The sequence below is a fragment of the Girardinichthys multiradiatus genome, chromosome 6, assembly GCF_021462225.1.
Source record: "Girardinichthys multiradiatus isolate DD_20200921_A chromosome 6, DD_fGirMul_XY1, whole genome shotgun sequence".
Taxonomy (NCBI): Eukaryota; Metazoa; Chordata; class Actinopteri; order Cyprinodontiformes; family Goodeidae; genus Girardinichthys; species Girardinichthys multiradiatus.
The window spans coordinates 4416875-4435732 of NC_061799.1; the positions used below are offsets into that span (position 1 = coordinate 4416875).

An 18858-nucleotide genomic window follows, 5' to 3' on the forward strand; every position below is an offset into this window, starting at 1 on the left:
ACCACATGTACATATATTTCTCTCTGAACACCTGACAAAAATCAGCTGTTCCAGGAATTGTTCAGGAGAACAGCGTACTTTGATTGGGACGTTGATTGGAGAAGGAAAACTCATAAAAAAAAGTCTAGAAAATAATTCGCTGTTCTGCTAAAATGACGACCAAAGCTTTATAATGGAGAGCAAAACCAGAGACATGGATGACAACCGAAAACTACCATTAGAATGGATTGAAGAAAAGCCAGAATGGCAAAGAATCAGCCTATGATCAGCTCCAGGGTGATCAAACAAGGTCTGAAGTTAACTGTGAGCACTGTGACACAGGCGTCTTTCGTCAGCTAAAAGGTCCTTGCAAAGTCCCATACATAATCAGACCTGGTCATTGATACAATATATCCCATCTGCTGGGGAAGCAGCATCAGAGCCAGGGACTTAAAAAAGGTCAACAAGCTGATAAAGAAGGCTGACTCTGTTCTGGAACCTCTGGAGATTATTGTGGAAAGAAGGATTCTTCCTAAAATCAAGAACATTATGGAGAACCCTGAGCATCCTCTTCATGAGACTGTCCTACAACAACAGAGTGTCTTCAGTCAGAGGCTTCTTCAGATCTGCTGTAAGACACAGACCACTACAGGAGATCCTTCCTGCCCACAGCCATCAGCATCTACAACGGCTCTTTGAATAAACCTTCATAATATGAGCTGCAACAACATTTAATTTCTCTCATTTACCCCTTATATACTTTTCCAGGCCTTTCTAGCCTGTGCAGGGAACCAGAATAGTCAGGACTATAAAACCTTTACGTAATCAGTGTAGTTAAAGTGTCAAGTTAAATAGATAAAAAAAAAAAGTTCAGTAAAAGTTTCTGCTCTGCCACTTCAGTGAGACGGATTCATTCCTGCTGCAGCATGTCTCAACACAGGCCGCGCCGCACATCACCGTGGTTCTCACTCCAAGCTCTAACGTGTGACATGCAGACTGGAACACATGACAGTGTTTTAGCAGTGCAAGAGGAGCAAGAAGGAAGGTGGAAGGTTTGCCATCTAATGGAAAGAAAAAGATGCAGAGTGGAGATTAACAGAAAAAGATGAGACAGAAAACGTGCAGAAGACGAGAGGGAGAAAACATTGGACCTGGGAGGAAACTGAAGACGTGTCAACAGCAAACAAGAGCTGCATAAAGAGCTCTCTGAGTGAGAGCCTGAAAGGGGCATTGTGTGAGGAGCACTGACCTCACCATTGCTAAGCTATGCAGTTGGCCATATAAAATTAAAGTGGTGACACAGGACACAGCCATTGTTTTCTTACAACTAACTGCAGTTTCTACAAAAACTTTCAAAGTGTATTAAAGATAGTAGTCATAGAAACCATCAACACTGACTAACGGGTGTAGCTGGGTGGCACACAGTTCTCCTTCCTTTAGACCTTTTCACAGGGAGGAAAAGCTGAGTGAAGAAAAGCAAAATGTTCAACAGTCCCTACATCTTCAGGAGATCATCCAGGGAAAAACAGGGAATTTCAACAAACCCGGGTATTTTACCAATTAGCTCTGGATTTTCCCTTTGGTCAATACGGAAAGGGCAAAGTTCTCTTCTGTAAATTGTTGTCTTAATTATAGAATTACTGCTCCAACTTAAGATTTTTTTACTTTAAGATTTGTCATGTGTAGAAAACTCCAACATACTCAGAAACAATGTGTTGCGCTGTTCAAACTATTCCAGTCAATTTAACAATGGTATCTGGGAAGAAATTCCTGTTTCCTCACAAACATCTGGGACTTGTGGTGATAGAGGAACAAGTCATCTTTGGAATAGATGCATCATGTCCTGTGATGAATATCTGAGTCACATTCATCTCCAGTTAGCTCTAGGTGGTTCTGAAGCAGCTGTGAGATAAAGTGTTTTCTTTTTCATCAATCAACCAAATTATATTAACAAAATTACAAACTTAAAAAAATTATTTGTTAGGAACCAATTGGCCCATTTAAAACCAACTGATTCCAGAACTCCAAACCACAAAGCAGCATGAAAATGTTGCAGATATCCCATATAAATATAGCTGCATCCCTTTCGACACCATGAAAAACCAACCATTGCTCCTGTGCTTCAGTTGAAGCCCCTCAATCCTGCACTGCATCACTATCACATTCATGAAATAACTCCTGCATTCAGCACCATCAGCACGCCTGCATCTGTCAGCGACTTGTCGTCTGCGGCCAGCAACATGGGAGAAGAAATGTTGTTACACTACAAACAGCTGGATGTTGTTTTAATCTATTCATTTAAAGGTTAAATATTGAGAAATAAATATGTTAAATTGAAAAATATTTATATTTTATTATTAAATGGACTAACATTTTTTACCAGATAAACACACAAAACAAAAACTGGTACTGTTGAGTACTGGTACTGCAGAGCATTGGTTTGGTAATGTTGTCGATTCTTCTCAATGAGCAGAAATAAAAGAAGTGTCCTGATTCGCCAACAACGAAACTGCTGCATTACTTCGTTTGCCATGTTCTGATGCATCTTTGTAGTGTCTTATCCTTCTTCCATGCTAGTTTCTGAGCCTAACTGGGTAACTGTTTGCATGACACGTGGCATGCTGATATCCTGTGTTTAAAAGGACAGGGGCAACAATTAACATATCAGCTTCTTAAAAGTATCCCATTACCCTGGAGGTCATTTTAACCACTTCTAACTATTTCCATTGTATAAAAGCTTCACATAGAGGCAACAGTAGGAAATAATGATTTGACTAAACACAGCTTGCCATCAAAGAACAGCAAGTTGTGACCCTCTGATCTGTAGAGGCTGGTCTGATGCTATTCTTCTAAAAGAAGAGTGAGTTTAAACCTTTCTGTGGAGGTACAGAGGGGTGGAATCAGTGATCTCAGTGTGAGAAGGATCAGCACTGACTGGATGGTGAAATTATTGAAACAGTTACAACATTTGTTGGTAATCCACTTTTCTGACTCACAAGGGGCCTGCAGTGGCCGTGAAATGAAGGGTGAACATTTGATCATAGCACCCTTAGTGAATCTGTATGTAAATAAGTTTTCATCACAAGAAACCATTTCACAAGAACCTTAAAAAACAACAGGGCTGGTTCTGAAAAGTTCTGTGTTGACAATCAAAAGGACCGCATACATCCTTTCTTAACGACTGCTTCCCCTTAAAAAAAAAAAAAGCATGAGTTGATTTTTACTCCATAAAAGAAATTCATATGCAAACATACTTTACAATTTATTAATCCCCTTTGTTCACTTTCTCTTTATTCGCTAAATAGTCTGTTTGCGTTCCCACTGTAATCAAACCACACCAGTATTCCCTTCAAGCGAACCAAGACCCATGACATGCTTGCTTGTTCTGCACCAGAATTCAGATGAGCTTCCACACCAATCAGACCAACTCCGATGTGACTGAGGCGGACCAAAGAGGTCTGGTGAAAGCACCTTAAAAATCCAATCTTTAAGCTGATCAGTGAACATACCAGACATAAGCTAGCAGGCCACACCAACAATGAGACTCTACAGTGGGGAAGTTGTTACAGAAAGAAGAAGACTCATTTCAGTACCAATGGCTGTTATTAAAAATGAAGGAAGTGCTAAAACTGTATGAAGCTTCTAGAAAGGAAACTACTTTCCTTGAAGGTGTTTCAGCTTTAATATCAGACGATCATAACAGGGAGTTAGCCATCAGCACATGAAGGGATGTTTAACATATTCTAGCAAAGCTGCTCTGTTTTATCCTTTTGACAAGTCCAACTCTATCCATGACCCCAAATATAGCAAGGATTCTGACCATATTAATCCTCAATAACATACCAAAGTTAGCAGATGTACTCTACAGTTGATAAGACAATATTTCTTAGATTTCATTTCTACTGTGAGTAATCCGAGCAGATTTACTGCTTAGACAATAAACACCAGAGCTTTACAAGACCGCACGGCCCTGTTATCTGATTGTTGCAGTGGGTGTGACTAACACAAGAGCTGAATGCTCCCCTGGCAGTGGTTTGGCTGAATAGGCTGAATATCTGATGGAGAGACAGACACAGATGACTGGAGCTGAGCTTACAGAGACTGATGAGCTGGGTGCATTGGTGCAGTATCCAGAGGAGGGAACAGACGCCACAGACCACCTTCGCCCATCCGCCCTGCTGAAACAAAACACAAGCAGCTCAGTGGTCGCTTCTGACACCTTCACATCCTGTTGATGCTCTTCAAACTTCAAAGCTTCGTGTTCTTGCTTGCTACAGACGTATTTCTGTGAAACATCTTTCCATGCAAGTTTAGGCTGCTTGCAGATAACAGTTGGTGCGCCAACCTGTTTGTGCTGTCTTACCTTTCAGTGCGGGCCAGCTGGCTAGAGTCACACAAAAATGAGGAGGATGCAAACAGGGGGCAGAAAGGAGGAGGGCAAGAGGAGAAACAGTGAGAAATGAAATTAAACAGTGTCCATGGGTAGTGACAGTAAGTGTTGTTCAGACTGCACCAGCTTGCAGCCAGAGTCTGGCTGATGTAGCTGATTCTTAACAAGCTGTTATCACACTGCAGCACTGAGTTAGCTCATGATTTAACACTCATTCTGCATTTAAACACTGCATCATACACATGTAGAAGATGGATTGCTGTCATTTCCTGCCCCCTTGATACATTTTCCAAATTTTTCTTCTCACTTTTCCTTCCAATATGGCACCCTGTGCTCCGAGGATATGACCCAGTTTCACTCGCTGATCCAATCCAACGTGACACAAGTTCAAAGGTTTGTAGCTAAAACCACGTCCTGCAGACATTTAGCTCAATCCAAGTGGAGACAGGAACGGTTCATATGCAGCATTTCATCTGTAAGCCTACTTCAAATTCATTTGCATAATTAGATTTGTGCAGATATTTGTTTGATAAATATAAACTAAAGTTGATTACATATTGTTTTACCAGACATGGATGACTCATTGACAGCAATCAAACCCTTCTTCTAAGTGCTGAGCAGCTTTTTGCATGTTTCCACTGATATTTGAAGGATTTGTCTTGAAGATGGGAAATCTGGTGAGCCATCAACCAGGGGTGTGAAAAATATTGAGCTCAACTGTACATCATCCAATGCTAGATCCTAAGATAAACTGGCGCTTTTACATTGATGTTAGGAAGTTTCCCAGCAGGCTCAGTGCTGAAACAATGTATGTTGACTGGGGAGGAGGAAGATGCAACCACATTCCTAATCGTTAGGATGTTTACTGCTCATGTTAGTCCTTTCCGATTCTAGGGCTGAAGGTCTGAGCTACAGAGAGGCATGGACTGGCTGGGTCTGACCAAGGTATTCAAAGCTTTTAAACCGTTTCACATTTCAAAACTGCAAAACAATTTCCGTCATACTGTTCCCATGGTATTTTGATGAAATGCCATGGAAATAACCAGAGTAATTAGAGTTAGCTCATGTCATGCTATAAAAAGTTTTGTATGAGCTATGATTTCTCACTCTACTTGTGTCATGTATTAAAACACAAATGAAAGCTACTGATAACCATAAGAAATCAATATGCAGATTTTAGAAGAGATTTCCTTTTCTCTTCCATTTTAAACAAAATAAATGAAATCATTTGTTTAGAATCCTTTTATTAAAACGTTATTTTAAAATGGCAGTGTTTGTATTCAAGTTATACTATGAGAATCTCATGCAGGAACATGCCTGCTAGACACTATTGCTAATGTGGTACAAAATTAACTGCAAACAGGTCATGCTGGTCCGACTGAAACATTACCAACTGCTGATTGGCGCAGGACTATTATTAGCATGTTGAGAACATGAAAGAGAAAGTGTGTCAGCTTACGGTTTTGCCTGGTAAGGAAAACGAGCATCATTTTACCATGTGCATTTAATGGACTGCTTTAAGGTGACTACTTACAGAAATGCTTTCTTTGTTTAATTTCCAGTTTGTTGGAAAACCTGCAGCAGAGATGTGGCTTTGCATAAATGTAATTCAACAATAAAGGCCTCTGATTTACCTGCGGGCAAACTGGAAGTTGGAAGAGGTGCTAGCAGAGATATTCCTGGGGCTTTCTGAAGGACTGCTTCCAGCTGAAAGAGACGCATGAAATCTTAATTAAAATGTATTAACTGTAACAAAACCTGCAGTCTAAGACTACATTTCTATAAGTTCTTAACTAGCTAAATCAATGAGTAAGAGCTCATCAGGAAGCTACATGAAAAACAGGATCGTGAGGGAGCGGAAACTCAACCACACCTGATATCAAAAAAGAGCTGAGGGAACATCTATGCACCAGCACAAACTAACACCTCAATCTATTCATTTCAGTCTGCCAAACATTAACACACACAGGGCCAGTAGAGGAACCAGTACCTGTTGCAAGATGAAGAGGTGAAAGAGGTCGTGACAGTGTGGGAGACGGAGTCCCGACTGCCAAACTCCTTCTCTTGTTGTTACGGGAACTGAGAGAGAGAGCAGGGAACACATTTACACGGATGATCAACAACAAGCACGTGTTGCGCACCCGTCTGTTATCAGCGCTGCAAAATAAAACACTGTCAACCTATGAACTTAAGTGAGTTATGGTGATAAGGGAGGCACCAATAATTTTTACAACACCTGTAATAACATTTATAGACATACATAACTGGAGAACAAACAATCATATGTTTTAATGGGCCCCAGTTAAGCCTTTAAAAAGAGTGGATGAAACAGTGTTTTTCTTTTTTTTACAAACATGATTATAAAATGGATATCTGGGAAAAAAACATCAATAACTAACTAGTAAAGGAGTATGCTATCAAAACAGTGTTGTTTATTTTTGTGTGAGTAACCCAGATTAAAATCCTAACCTGGTAACCTTAAGATCAAAAGTTGCTTTGTCCACTTCCTGCATGACTCTGCAGCATGCTCTGCCTGCAGGCTTTCTAACGCTTGGCGAAAAATCTGGATTAGCTCTCCGTTTTAACAGTCCTCATCTGACTGCAAGAGGCTGAATGTAATTCCATGATGCTTCCTGCTCCTTACCCTGGCAATAATGTCTGCCTTTCACCCTGGCAGCAACCTAAAATGATTGAGGCGATGAGATGATAACGGGGCCCCAACGTTTATGGGTCGGTGCCGAAGCAGATTGTGCGATTTATGTGGCCTGGAACCCAAAAAGGTTGAAAAAGGGGGTAAAGAAATGCAGAGCAACCAGAGAGTCAATAATGTGTCCGAGTTTGTCTAAGATGTGCCATTTTTTGTTCTTATCAGACAAAACAGTCTGTCCTAACAAAGAAACACCGACAAGAATGTGCACAAGAAGCACTGCTGTATCACACCATGACCATTCAAAAATACTTTATTAATCCCAAAGGGAAATTAAATGTTGTTGTGGCTCATTATGTATGGAAGCAAATCATTACCATATTTCAAATGAAGAAGTATTTCCAGAAATGCTTTTTTATTTTAAGAATGTGGCTACATTATTTGACTCATAAATTAAATTAGTTATCAATAATCCTATTTGCATTTTAATTTTCTTCTTCAAGACTGCTCATTCTTTCACTTAATTAAAATGAAAAAGAAAAAGACATTTGAGATTTATTTTTCAAAATGTACCCCAGCAAATAGATACCAAAATTCAATTTGAAATGTAAAATTTTAAAATGAAAAAGTATTTCCAGAAATGCTTTTTCATTTTAAGAATGTGGCTGCAATATTTGACCCATAAATAAAATTAGTAATCAATCATCCTATTTGCATTTTCTTCTTCACGACTGCACATTTTATGCCATAATCAAAAAGAAAACAAAGCAGACATTGCTTTTTCGTTTTCGTGGTCAGCCCGCAAAGTACTGCCCAGAACTCGAAAACGAAAAAGCATTCCGAGCAGCGGGCGCAGCAGAGTGACGTCAGCAGCTGCTCTTCCTCAGCTCCCTGCTGACCGAGCTACCCATCTTGTTCGGTAGGGGGCGCTGTGCACGTCTGCATTGCATTACATTGCAAACGTGCCGAGAAATTGATTGAATTGCAGCAGGGCCGAGCTCAATTTGTGGCAGTGGCAGGCAGAACTGGCAGTTCCGCCACAGCCTGCCACCGGAACCGCCACAGCCTGCCGCAGGGTGGCAGGGCATTCTGCGAGGATGCCAGAAGGTGCCAGACCGGCCGTAAAAGCTTGCCAATGCCGTTGCCGCTGTTTTTGTGGAAGCTAATGCTGATTATCGGCAAATGTGTTGTCATTATTGTTATAGCCTGTTACCTTTAAATAATGATTTCATTATTAATTATTATTTAATAACATAAGGTGATTATATTTACTTGACATGGAAAATAAATAGCACTATGTGTATGTGTGACGTGTTGAAAGGATGACGAAGATTTATTGCACAAACAGCCGGTCTATTAAAGAGCACGAGCAGCTATTCTGAATTGTCACTCACAGAAAATTAGAAATAAATGCTTAAAAACACGCTGGATGTCCCAGGCCATAAGGCTGCCATGAGGATGCCACAGCCTGCCACCGGAACTACCAGTTCTGCCTGCCACTGCCACAAATTGAGCTCGGTCCTGCTGCAATTCAATCAATTTCTCGGCACGTTTGCAATGTAATGCAATGCAGACGTTCACAGCGCCCCCTACCGAACAAGATGGGTAGCTCGGTCAGCAGGGAGCTGAGGAAGAGCGGCTGCTGACGTCACTCTTCTGCGCCCGCTGCTCGGAATGCTTTTTCGTTTTCGAGTTCTGGGCAGTACTTTGCGGGCAGACCACGAAAACGAAAAAGCAATGTCTGCTTTGTTTTCTTTTTGATTATGGCATAAAATGTGGAGTCGTGAAGAAGAAAATGCAAATAGGATGATTGATTACTAATTTTATTTATGGGTCAAATAATGCAGCTACATTCTTAAAATGAAAAAGCATTTCTGGAAATACTTTTTCATTTGAAATATGGTAATGATTTGCTTCCATAATTAGGAAGGTTTCTTCAAAGAGCCGTTGTAGAGGCTGATGGCTGTGGGCAGGAAGGATCTCCTGTAGCACTTATAGATCTGCTTGTATTTGGACCCAACAGTGGTTTGTTGGGTCCTTGTAAATAGGCCTTTAACATTAAAGAGATCCTCCAGTGGTCTATCTTTTTCACTAACAAAGAAATGCACATGGACCATGGAAACAGCTGAATAATGAACTATAGAATTGCACTTCAACATTTCATAAAATAAAAAATAAAAAAATAAAAAAACTTTTTTAAATGCATCAAAGAAACAAATGGTAACTTTTGTATTGGTTTCATGACATCACAAGAGGCACAACAATCATGCTGATCAGCCAGCAGGGGTTAACATTATGGTGGACAAGCAACTTCGTACAAATGTTAAAATGGATTCTGCGCTATTCAAGTTAGATTTGAGTTAAGGGGTTTATCCTCGACTCAGATGACCCCCCAAGCAATGATAGATGCTGCTGTGGACCATGAAGATGAAGCAAATGGCTCATAACACAATGATTGCCGGTCAAACTTGAACTTTTAACTTTTTTATTCCCGTTTGAATTTTCTGTCCGATTGTTTCCAGAGACATTAGTAGAACCAGTAAATTACGACTGTATCACTTTAAATAGTGATGTGCTATCCAATACAGTGGTCGTGTATGCAGTCTGAACTTTAGCATACCCAAGCAACATATAGTTGAGAAATAGGACATTTTTATTACTACTCCCTTCTGTTATATGGAGTGATAGCGATGCTATAGGCTGTACTGCAGATACATGCCTGGTGGGGCTAACTGGCCTCATAGATGAGCCTACCTAGGGGTCAATGTCCACAGCAGCAATTCTCCAGGAAACAACAGGAATTGAAAATCATAATAATTAATAACTGTGACCAGATCATATCATTTTTATAACAACTTGGCTTTAAATGATTGGTAAAGATCTTTGATGAAATTAAATCTGTTCAGTCTACCCTGGCCCCCTTCACAAATCCACCCAGCCTTCCCACATATGACTTAAATATTTTGCTGTATCCATGCATGACAAGTAAAAACACGCTTTTCAGTAGAAACATGCAAATAAAAAAGAAATCACAATGGAAACCAGAGGACACACTCAAAGAACTCATTATCTGCCTTATACCTGACATGATGTCATCGGAGGCCTGTATGTGTATGTTTGTTTCTGGGAGGGCAGGATTTTTCTTGAACGATAATATTTATAAGACACAAGCAATACAAACCGAAAACTATGACCATGGCATGTTGGTGAGAATATATATTTAAAGTGAGCTTAGGTGGTTTGAAAGAAAAATAAGCATATTTAACTGAGCTTTAGGTCTGCTTGAGGTAAAGAGCTCTATTATCTGCAGGTTATTAGATGAATGAAAGAAAATCCTATTTGCATTGGTTCATGGAATCTAGTGGCTTTCAAGGCCACTATAACAGGAAATTCAATATTAAAACAGAGAAAGAAGAAATCTAATTGAACATATCGAGGATAATAAAGAAGACCCCCGATAAGTCCTCTGTGACATCTCTAGTTGACAAAGGCAGGCAGGTCCGTCGGGATTTACGGGCTAGACTGGTAAGGTTGATCTCATTACCTGACATTTAACAGCTAAACTACAATTCCCATAACCACATAAGCTCAGAGTATCGACCAGCTCTCGGTCTCGGTGTCGCTTTATGCGACAGCTGGCAGCAGACAATGCAGTCCGCCTGGGCTACACATGGAGAAACACACACACACACACACACACACACGTCTGAACAGGCCACGTTTCTCCGTCGGAAACAAGATCTAGGGCGGACGTAACCGACACTGAAGGGCTATCAAAAAACGTCCATTTGACAACTACAGAAAACGCCGAAGAAATGCTGCGTTAGCACGCTGTGAATCAGCTAAACGTTCAACAATTGGCTTGTTCGGGGTGTACACAGCACCACAGATCTCCAGACAAACTACGTATATATTCACAATCACCATTCGATTGTTACCTTTTCGACCTTCTCATCATTGCTCCAGTCACAAAGCTGGTTTTGTAGCTGGGCAGAACGGTCCAGTAATAGCTTTGGTCGGACATATTGGTGGTCACAGATAAAGCCAGTGGAAATGCGAGAATCGGTGTCCTCTCATTAAAGTGGAAGCATCATGTTTAACTCCCTGTGGATGTGTTGTTGGCGGTGGTTAGGCCGATATGCAGAATCCGACTGCGGAAACTCCATTCAGCTCCGGGACAAACTGACCCCAAACCCGCGGCAGGGCAGCTCGGCTGGGCAGAGGGACTTGAACCGACATGTCCATTCAGTTCCGTTTTCTTTTTATGAGCAGAATCTCAATAACGCGACGTCTGTCCTCTGTGCGAGAAATGCAACATCTTACAGAGGTATGTCCGTCACCTCCGAGAGGGACACAAACTTTCCTTCAGCAGCAACGTCCTCTGAACTGCGCAGCAGCGAGAACCAGCAGGACGCGGAGGCGGGACTAGTGGTGCTTTCAGGAGCGGTTTGAAAAACTGGACTCTCCAGCATTTCACATAATGTTAATCAAGCAAACAATTGCTTTGGAACTTTGTAGTATACGATTTTTTCCATCCCACACATTTTGGTTGTTTAAATAGTGTCGAGAAAACGTATACAATTTAAAGATGTCTACTCTTTAAATGTCCAAAAACACTGAAAGTTTTATCATTTTATCTGCATAAAATGCATACGTCTATGCATCAAAAATGTCTGTCCTTAAAGACTAACGTGTATAACATTTTATCATATATATAAAGCCCCTTGCAAAACTATACATTCCCTCATCATAAACCCACTATTTCTAAAGTGTTCTTGATGTTCTGTTGTTGACAAAAACAAAGTATTGAATAATTAGAAAAAGGGAAATTATATTAAAAATTCTTTACAAATCTAAAAAGTATTGCATGCATATACATTGGGTACCCCTCAGTGCCGTAGAACCAACTTTTGCAGCAATTATAGCTGCAGGTCTAGGGTAAGCATCAGCTTTCTCCATCTAGCAACAGAACATTTTGCCCATTCCTTTCAAAATAGTCTAAATCCAGTCACATTGGATAGACATGTTAAATCAATATAAAGCCTGGCTAAAGACTCGAAATTGGATTTATGTCTGACCTTTGACTCAATCATTCCCATCAATTCTAATCAGCTCCACTGTGCCTGCTGAAGAAAAACATCCCTTACAGCAAAATGCTGTCACCACTATGCTTCACCATGAGAAGGTGCTTAGGATGGTGTGCAGTTTTAATTTTCTGCTACACATAATGTTGTGCATGTTCATACCCTTTACATTTTCAGGTGTTTGGATTGAAGACTCTCTCAATAAAAGCTACATCTGACCTGGCTGTGTTTAGCTGTAGCACCTTCCTGGAGGGGGGCATCTGCCGAGCTGCTGCTGCCAACAACATAATGCTCTCCTTTTACAGATGATACAGCTGGCCCAGTCTTTCAGTGTTTAACCCTGTCTCTCTCCTAGACATAGCTACTGGCTGAGCTTCTACTGTGACTAACTGTATGTGCTCTCTTTCATACTCTAGACTTGAAAACTGGCTCAAGATTCATCTGCTTAGCTGTCTTTCTCTCCTAGATGAAGCATCTAAAGGAGCTACAACCAGTAATGTTTCACTTTTCTTTCCCATAGAAAGTAGTCCTGGATCAGTGCTTCTGTATTCTTTTTGTGTCTCTGCTCTGTTCTCTCAATCCCCAGTCGGTCGTGGCAGATGGCCATTCACACTGAGCCTGATTCTGCTGGAGGTTTCTTCCTGTTAAAAGGGAGTTTTTCCTCTCCACTGTCGCTACATGCATGCTCAGTATGAGGGATTGCTGTAAAGTCAATGCAAGTGACTGTCGCTACATGCCCATTCAGGAAGAGTGAATGCTGCGAGTCACTGACTCGATGCAATCTGCTGGGTTTCCTTAGAAAACTTTTAACCAATTTGAACAATAAACTGAATCCAACTGCCTTGTTTGATAGTCAGGATTAATTGTAATCTATGTACCCGACTTGAAATCTGTATGATTCAATTGAATTGACTTTGTTTTGTGCCCTGAGACAACATGTGTTGTGAATTGGTACTACAAAAATAAAACTAAATTGAAGACTGACTAGCAACTTGCCCAGTGACTGATGGAGATAGGCATTATTGAACGGAACAGACCTCTGAGATGTTTAAAAGCTAGGGATATTGTTTTGTAACTTAATGCTGCTTTAAACTTCTCCACTATCTTCTCCCTGAGCTGGCTGCTGTGTTCCTTGGTCTTCATGATACTGTTTGTTCCCTACTGTTCTCCAACAAACCTCTGAGGCTTTCACAGAACAGCCGGATTTATAATGGGATTAAATTACACACAAGTCGAGTCCATTTACAAATTAAGTGACTTCTGATCTTTGTTGGTTGCACTCACGTTGATTTAGATAGTATTAGAGTATAGAGGGCTAAATAAAAGTGCACACAAAGCTTCTTATGTTTTTAGTAGTAAAATATGTGAAAACAATGAATCCTCTTCCATTTAAGCTGGGGGTTATAACAAGAAAAAACATCAATAACTAAGCCTGGCTGACAGTAAAGACCCTGAATTTTTTTTTTTTAATTACCCCAGACTTAATTCAGCCTTTAAATCACAATGAATCAAAATATAAAAGTATACATTAAACAGAATGTTCTAGACTACCTTCTTCTTGAAGCCATCAAATATAGATTTTGCTTGTTTTGTGACACAGCAAGAGCAAAGGATTAACAGTTTACATAATTCATTTTAATATGTAAATCTGCTGCTTGTATCCTATAAATGCAATATTTCTAATCAGTCATAAGAACAGTACAAACGCCCATGTTAAACTCCTGAAAACAGAGGGAGATCCTCTGAGCAAGTTAGAGGCAGCTCATGCAAGTTTTTCTGGCTAAGCAACAAATTCACATGTAACTTTTGTCATACTGTTTACATGTATCATTGTTGTAACACGCAAAGCTGAACTCTGGCAAGGAGCAGCCTTGGGGAAACCCACACCTGATGAATGGAATTGCATACCATGTCCAAATACTAAAAGGGTTAAAGCTGGTTTAGTTATCAAACGATAGATTTTTAGCAAAACAGAACAATGGACTTACTAACATACAGGGGTTGGACAATGAAACTTGTCATTTTAGTGTGGGAGGTTTCATGGCTAAATTGGACCAGCCTGGTAGCCAGTCTTCATTGATTGCACATTGCACCAGTAAGAGCAGAGTGTGAAGGTTCAATTAACAGGGTAAGAGCACAGTTTTGCTCAAAATATTGAAATGCACACAACATTATGGGTGACATACCAGAGTTCAAAAGAGGACAAATTGTTGGTGCACGTCTTGCTGGCGCATCTGTGACCAAGACAGCAAGTCTTTGTGATGTATCAAGAGCCACGGTATCCAGGGTAATGTCAGCATACCACCAAGAAGGACGAACCACATCCAACTGTGGACGCAAGAGGAAGCTGTCTGAAAGGGATGTTCGGGTGCTAACCCGGATTGTATCCAAAAAACATAAAACCACGGCTGCCTAAATCACGGCAGAATTAAATGTGCACCTCAACTCTCCTGTTTCCACCAGAACTGTCCGTCGGGAGCTCCACAGGGTCAATATACACGGCCGGGCTGCTATAGCCAAACCTTTGGTCACTCATGCCAATGCCAAACATCGGTTTCAATGGTGCAAGGAGTGCAAATCTTGGGCTGTGGACAATGTGAAACATGTATTGTTCTCTGATGAGTCCACCTTTATTGTTTTCCCCACATCCGGGAGTTACGGTGTGGAGAAGCCCCAAAGAAGCGTACCACCCAGACTGTTGCATGCCCAGAGTGAAGCATGGGGGTGGATCAGTGATGGTTTGGGCTGCCATATCATGGCATTCCCTTGGCCCAATACTTAAGAATGGCTTAAAATCCCTCTGACCACAGTGCAGGACTTGTACATGTCATTCCCAAGACAAATCAATGCTGTATTGGCCGCAAAGGGAGGCCCTACATCATACTAATAAATTATTGTGGTCTAAAACCAGGTGTTTCAGTTTCATTGTCCAATCCCTGTATACTGAGCTCTACCCTGCAGGAAGTATAGATCTTCTGTTCTCATTTTTTCCTGTATACAGAAACCTGTCTGGGCAGTAAGACCACCCCATCTTTCAGGCACAGTCAGACAATTCTGCCTCACCAGAGAGGGTCACGTAAACAAATACTGCTGCGAGTGAGACCAACAAAGCTGACAGGTGATAGTGATCTGGCTGATCTGGTTTGAGTGGGGCAGAAAGGGAATCAGAGGCTGACAGAGTGCACAGGAGAAGAAAAAAAACAATACTTACACATTTCCTCTCCGTGGAAGGCTCAGCTCTTTCTGGAATAATGATAAAAATAAGACAAAAAAGGTAAAGTTAATATTTTCTAGAAGAAAAGGAACAAAGGAACAGTTCATAAATACTTGCAACAATATATAGCTACAGTTGAAAGCTGATATTTACAAACCATGTATAAAATAACTTTTCCCCTCACTGTGTGATAAAACAATTTACTAAATGTCAGAATGAAGAGACTATTACTTTCCCCATATTCAGAGGTCCACATTCACTGAGACTGCCATGTCTGACATCAAGTGATGGGATCATCATCTTGTTGTCGGGGTATTTTACTGCAGGAATAACAGCTGCACTTCACAAAATCATGTGGAAAGAACAATATGCTAAAATACTAATGCAACTTTTAAAGACATCAGCGGGGAAGATGATGCTAGAGCACAAAACAATTCTCAGAAATCTTTTAGGCAGAACTGAAAAAGGTGCATGTGAGCATTTATGAATATAAATACTTTTGGTAATTATAACTGTGAAAACAGGTTATGTAATTTAACAGCATACGTAGATATCTGGTTTTATGGGTATGTTGAGCAAAGAGGGGTGCGTTATGCTGAGTGAAAGATTCTCTTGACATGGTAATACATGTTAAAATGATTACATCTTCTGATTAGATAGATGCGAACATACTTGTTTATAATGATGAACAAAGTTGATTTGCTTACAAGTCAAGAAATGTATAACTCAATGTGAAAATAATTAGATTGCAAAATGTATATCATTTTGAGTTGTTTTGCCTCTCAAAAAAAGGTGAAACAGGCTTTCTATAGATCCAAACACACACAACAAATCTCCTCTGTTCTCTTCTCCACTGGCTCTTTGGACATTTCAGACTTGATTTCAAAGTTTTTACTGATGACTTTCAGGGCTTCTTTATATTTTCAAAACGTTTTTTAAACTTTGTGTCCTTCGGGTCAGTCAGATTTCTTCTTCTCATGCTCTTAAGAGGTCAGGCCTTTGTAGACATACACTTTAAAAACAACACGTGTGTTTTAGGATGGGAATCAAATAGTGCTACTCAGAATGACACAATTTTCATAATATCAGAACACAGCCAGTTTTCTATGAGACATTCCTGCAGTGAAATATGACAATACCCAAATAATTTTGAATCCAAATTATCCATGAAAGATTGAAAGTCAAAAATGTCTATTTACTGACTGTGTCATTGTGAAGACATTGAAGACATACAGGTCCTTCTCAAAATATTAGCATATTGTGATAAAGTTAATTATTTTCCATAATGTAATGATGAAAATTTAACATTCATATATTTTTGATTCATTGCACACTAACTGAAATATTTCAGGTCTTTTATTGTCTTAATACGGATGATTCTGGCATACAGCTCATGAAAATCCAAAATTCCTATCTCACAAAATTAGCATAATTCATCCGACCAATAAAAGAAAAGTGTTTTTAATACAAAAAACGTCAACCTTCAAACAATCATGTACAGTTATGCACTCAATACTTGGTCGGGAATCCTTTTGCAGAAATGACTGCTTCAATGCGGCGAGGCATGGAGGCAATCAGCTTGTGGCACTGCTGAGGTCTTATGGAGGCCCAGGATGCTTCGATAGCGGCCTTTAGCTCATCCAGAGTGTTGGGTCTTGAGTCTCTCAACGTTCTCTTCACAATATCCCACAGATTCTCTATGGGGTTCAGGTCAGGAGAGTTGGCAGGCCAATTGAGCACAGTGATACCATGGTCAGTAAACCATTTACCAGTGGTTTTGGCACTGAGCAGGTGCCAGGTCGTGCTGAAAAATGAAATATTCATCTCCATAAAGCTTTTCAGCAGATGGAAGCATGAAGTGCTCCAAAATCTCCTGATAGCTAGCTGCATTGACCCTGCCCTTGAAAACACAGTGGACCAACACCAGCAGCTGACACGGCACCCAGACCATCACTGACTGTGGGTACTTGACACTGGACTTCTGGCATTTTGGCATTTCCTTCTCCCCAGTCTTCCTCCAGACTCTGGCACCTTGATTTCCGAATGACATGCAGAATTTGCTTTCATCCGACAAAAGTACTTTGGACCACTGAGCAACAGTCCAGTGCTGCTTCTCTGTAGCCCAGGACAGGCGCTTCTGCCGCGGTTTCTGGTTCAAAAGTGGCTTGACCTGGGGAATGCGGCACCTGTAGCCCATTTCCTGCACACGCCTGTGCACGGTGGCTCTGGATGTTTCTACTCCAGACTCAGTCCACTGCTTCCGCAGGTCCCCCAAGGTCTGGAATCGGCCCGTCTCCACAATCTTCCTCAGGGTCCGGTGACTTCTTCTCGTTGTGCAGCGTTTTCTGCCACACTTTTTCCTTCCCACAGACTTCCCACTGAGGTGCCTTGATACAGCACTCTGGGAACAGCCTATTCGTTCAGAAATTTCTTTCTGTGTCTTACCCTCTTGCTTGAGGGTGTCAATAGTGGCCTTCTGGACAGCAGTCAGGTCGGCAGTCTTACCCATGATTGGGGTTTTGAGTGATGAACCAGGCTGGGAGTTTTAAAGGCCTCAGGAATCTTTTGCAGGTGTTTAGAGTTAACTCGTTGATTCAGATGATTAGGTTCATAGCTCGTTTAGAGACCCTTTTAATGATATGCTAATTTTGTGAGATAGGAATTGTGGGTTTTCATGAGCTGTACGCCAAAATCATCCGTATTAAGACAATAAAAGACCTGAAATATTTCAGTTAGTGTGCAATGAATCTAAAATATATGAATGTTAAATTTTCATCATTACATTATGGAAAATAATTAACTTTATCACAATATGTTAATATTTTGAGAAGGACCTGTATAGTGATTTCACTCTGTTTACACCTGCACAGTGTTGCTGCAGCTGCTGTCTTTGCTTTGTATTTTGGCCGAATCCTGGATTGAAATTATACTAATTAATAATTATACTAATCTGCAGCTAATCTGCGCAATTTTGCACAATGAACTTCTTTGACACAATTTCTGATGGACTGTTACATTCCAAATGCAGAGCATTCATGCTCTGCATGCCAATTATAAATCCAGTCAGTTGGATGGACTCTCCCTGCCCCAGATGTGCACACGATTTAGAATTTAGTGGCCGAGATGCTAAATTATAACACATAGCAATATTCAACAATAATAATGCCATTGCATGTTTCTAAAATTTTGCAGGCAGCCTTACTCAAATTAACATGTACCACAAACAAATCAATTCCATTCTTACATAAAAAGTAGCTACAATGTTTTAATCAATGCATATGGATAGATGGCCGCACACCCTGTGCCTGGGTCTGCTGGAGGTTTTTTCATGGTTAAAGGAGGTCATTCCTCTCCCCTGTCACCTTGTGCTTGCTCAGGGTGGGAAACTGCAGTAAGTTTGTAATTCAGGACACCCTCCTAGTTTTTGTAGATGGACGTCTTTTAATAATCATACTGAACTCTTTCAACTGAATGGGAATGACAGTTGTACGTTGGTTGCAGTGCTGTACAAATAGCTTAACTGAATTCAGTATATTCAACCTCT

General features: G+C 40.6%; 1 protein-coding gene and 1 long non-coding RNA gene across 6 annotated transcripts in view; one reads left to right on the forward strand and one right to left on the reverse strand.

Moving 5' to 3' along the window:
• mast3a (microtubule associated serine/threonine kinase 3a) overlaps window positions 1–18858 on the reverse strand; it is a 47679-nt gene that overhangs the window by 27303 nt on the left and 1518 nt on the right. Inside the window, exons 2-6 of one of the 5 annotated variants that reach the window (XM_047367663.1) lie at window positions 15312–15343; window positions 6360–6448; window positions 6004–6076; window positions 4343–4363; window positions 4076–4157 (exon numbers count right to left, since the gene is read on the reverse strand). In XM_047367663.1, coding sequence (XP_047223619.1) covers window positions 4076–4157; window positions 4343–4363; window positions 6004–6076; window positions 6360–6448; window positions 15312–15343 — 297 coding nt within the window. Of the gene's footprint in view, window positions 1–4075; window positions 4158–4342; window positions 4364–6003; window positions 6077–6359; window positions 6449–10954; window positions 11396–15311; window positions 15344–18858 lie in introns of those variants that run through there. The other 4 variants (XM_047367662.1, XM_047367661.1, XM_047367665.1 and 1 more) reach the window with 4 other exon arrangements.
• Window positions 4370–6061, forward strand: LOC124869672. Its single transcript, XR_007038644.1, has 3 exons — window positions 4370–5314; window positions 5733–5839; window positions 5932–6061. It is a non-coding gene; the product is annotated as an uncharacterized LOC124869672 (long non-coding RNA).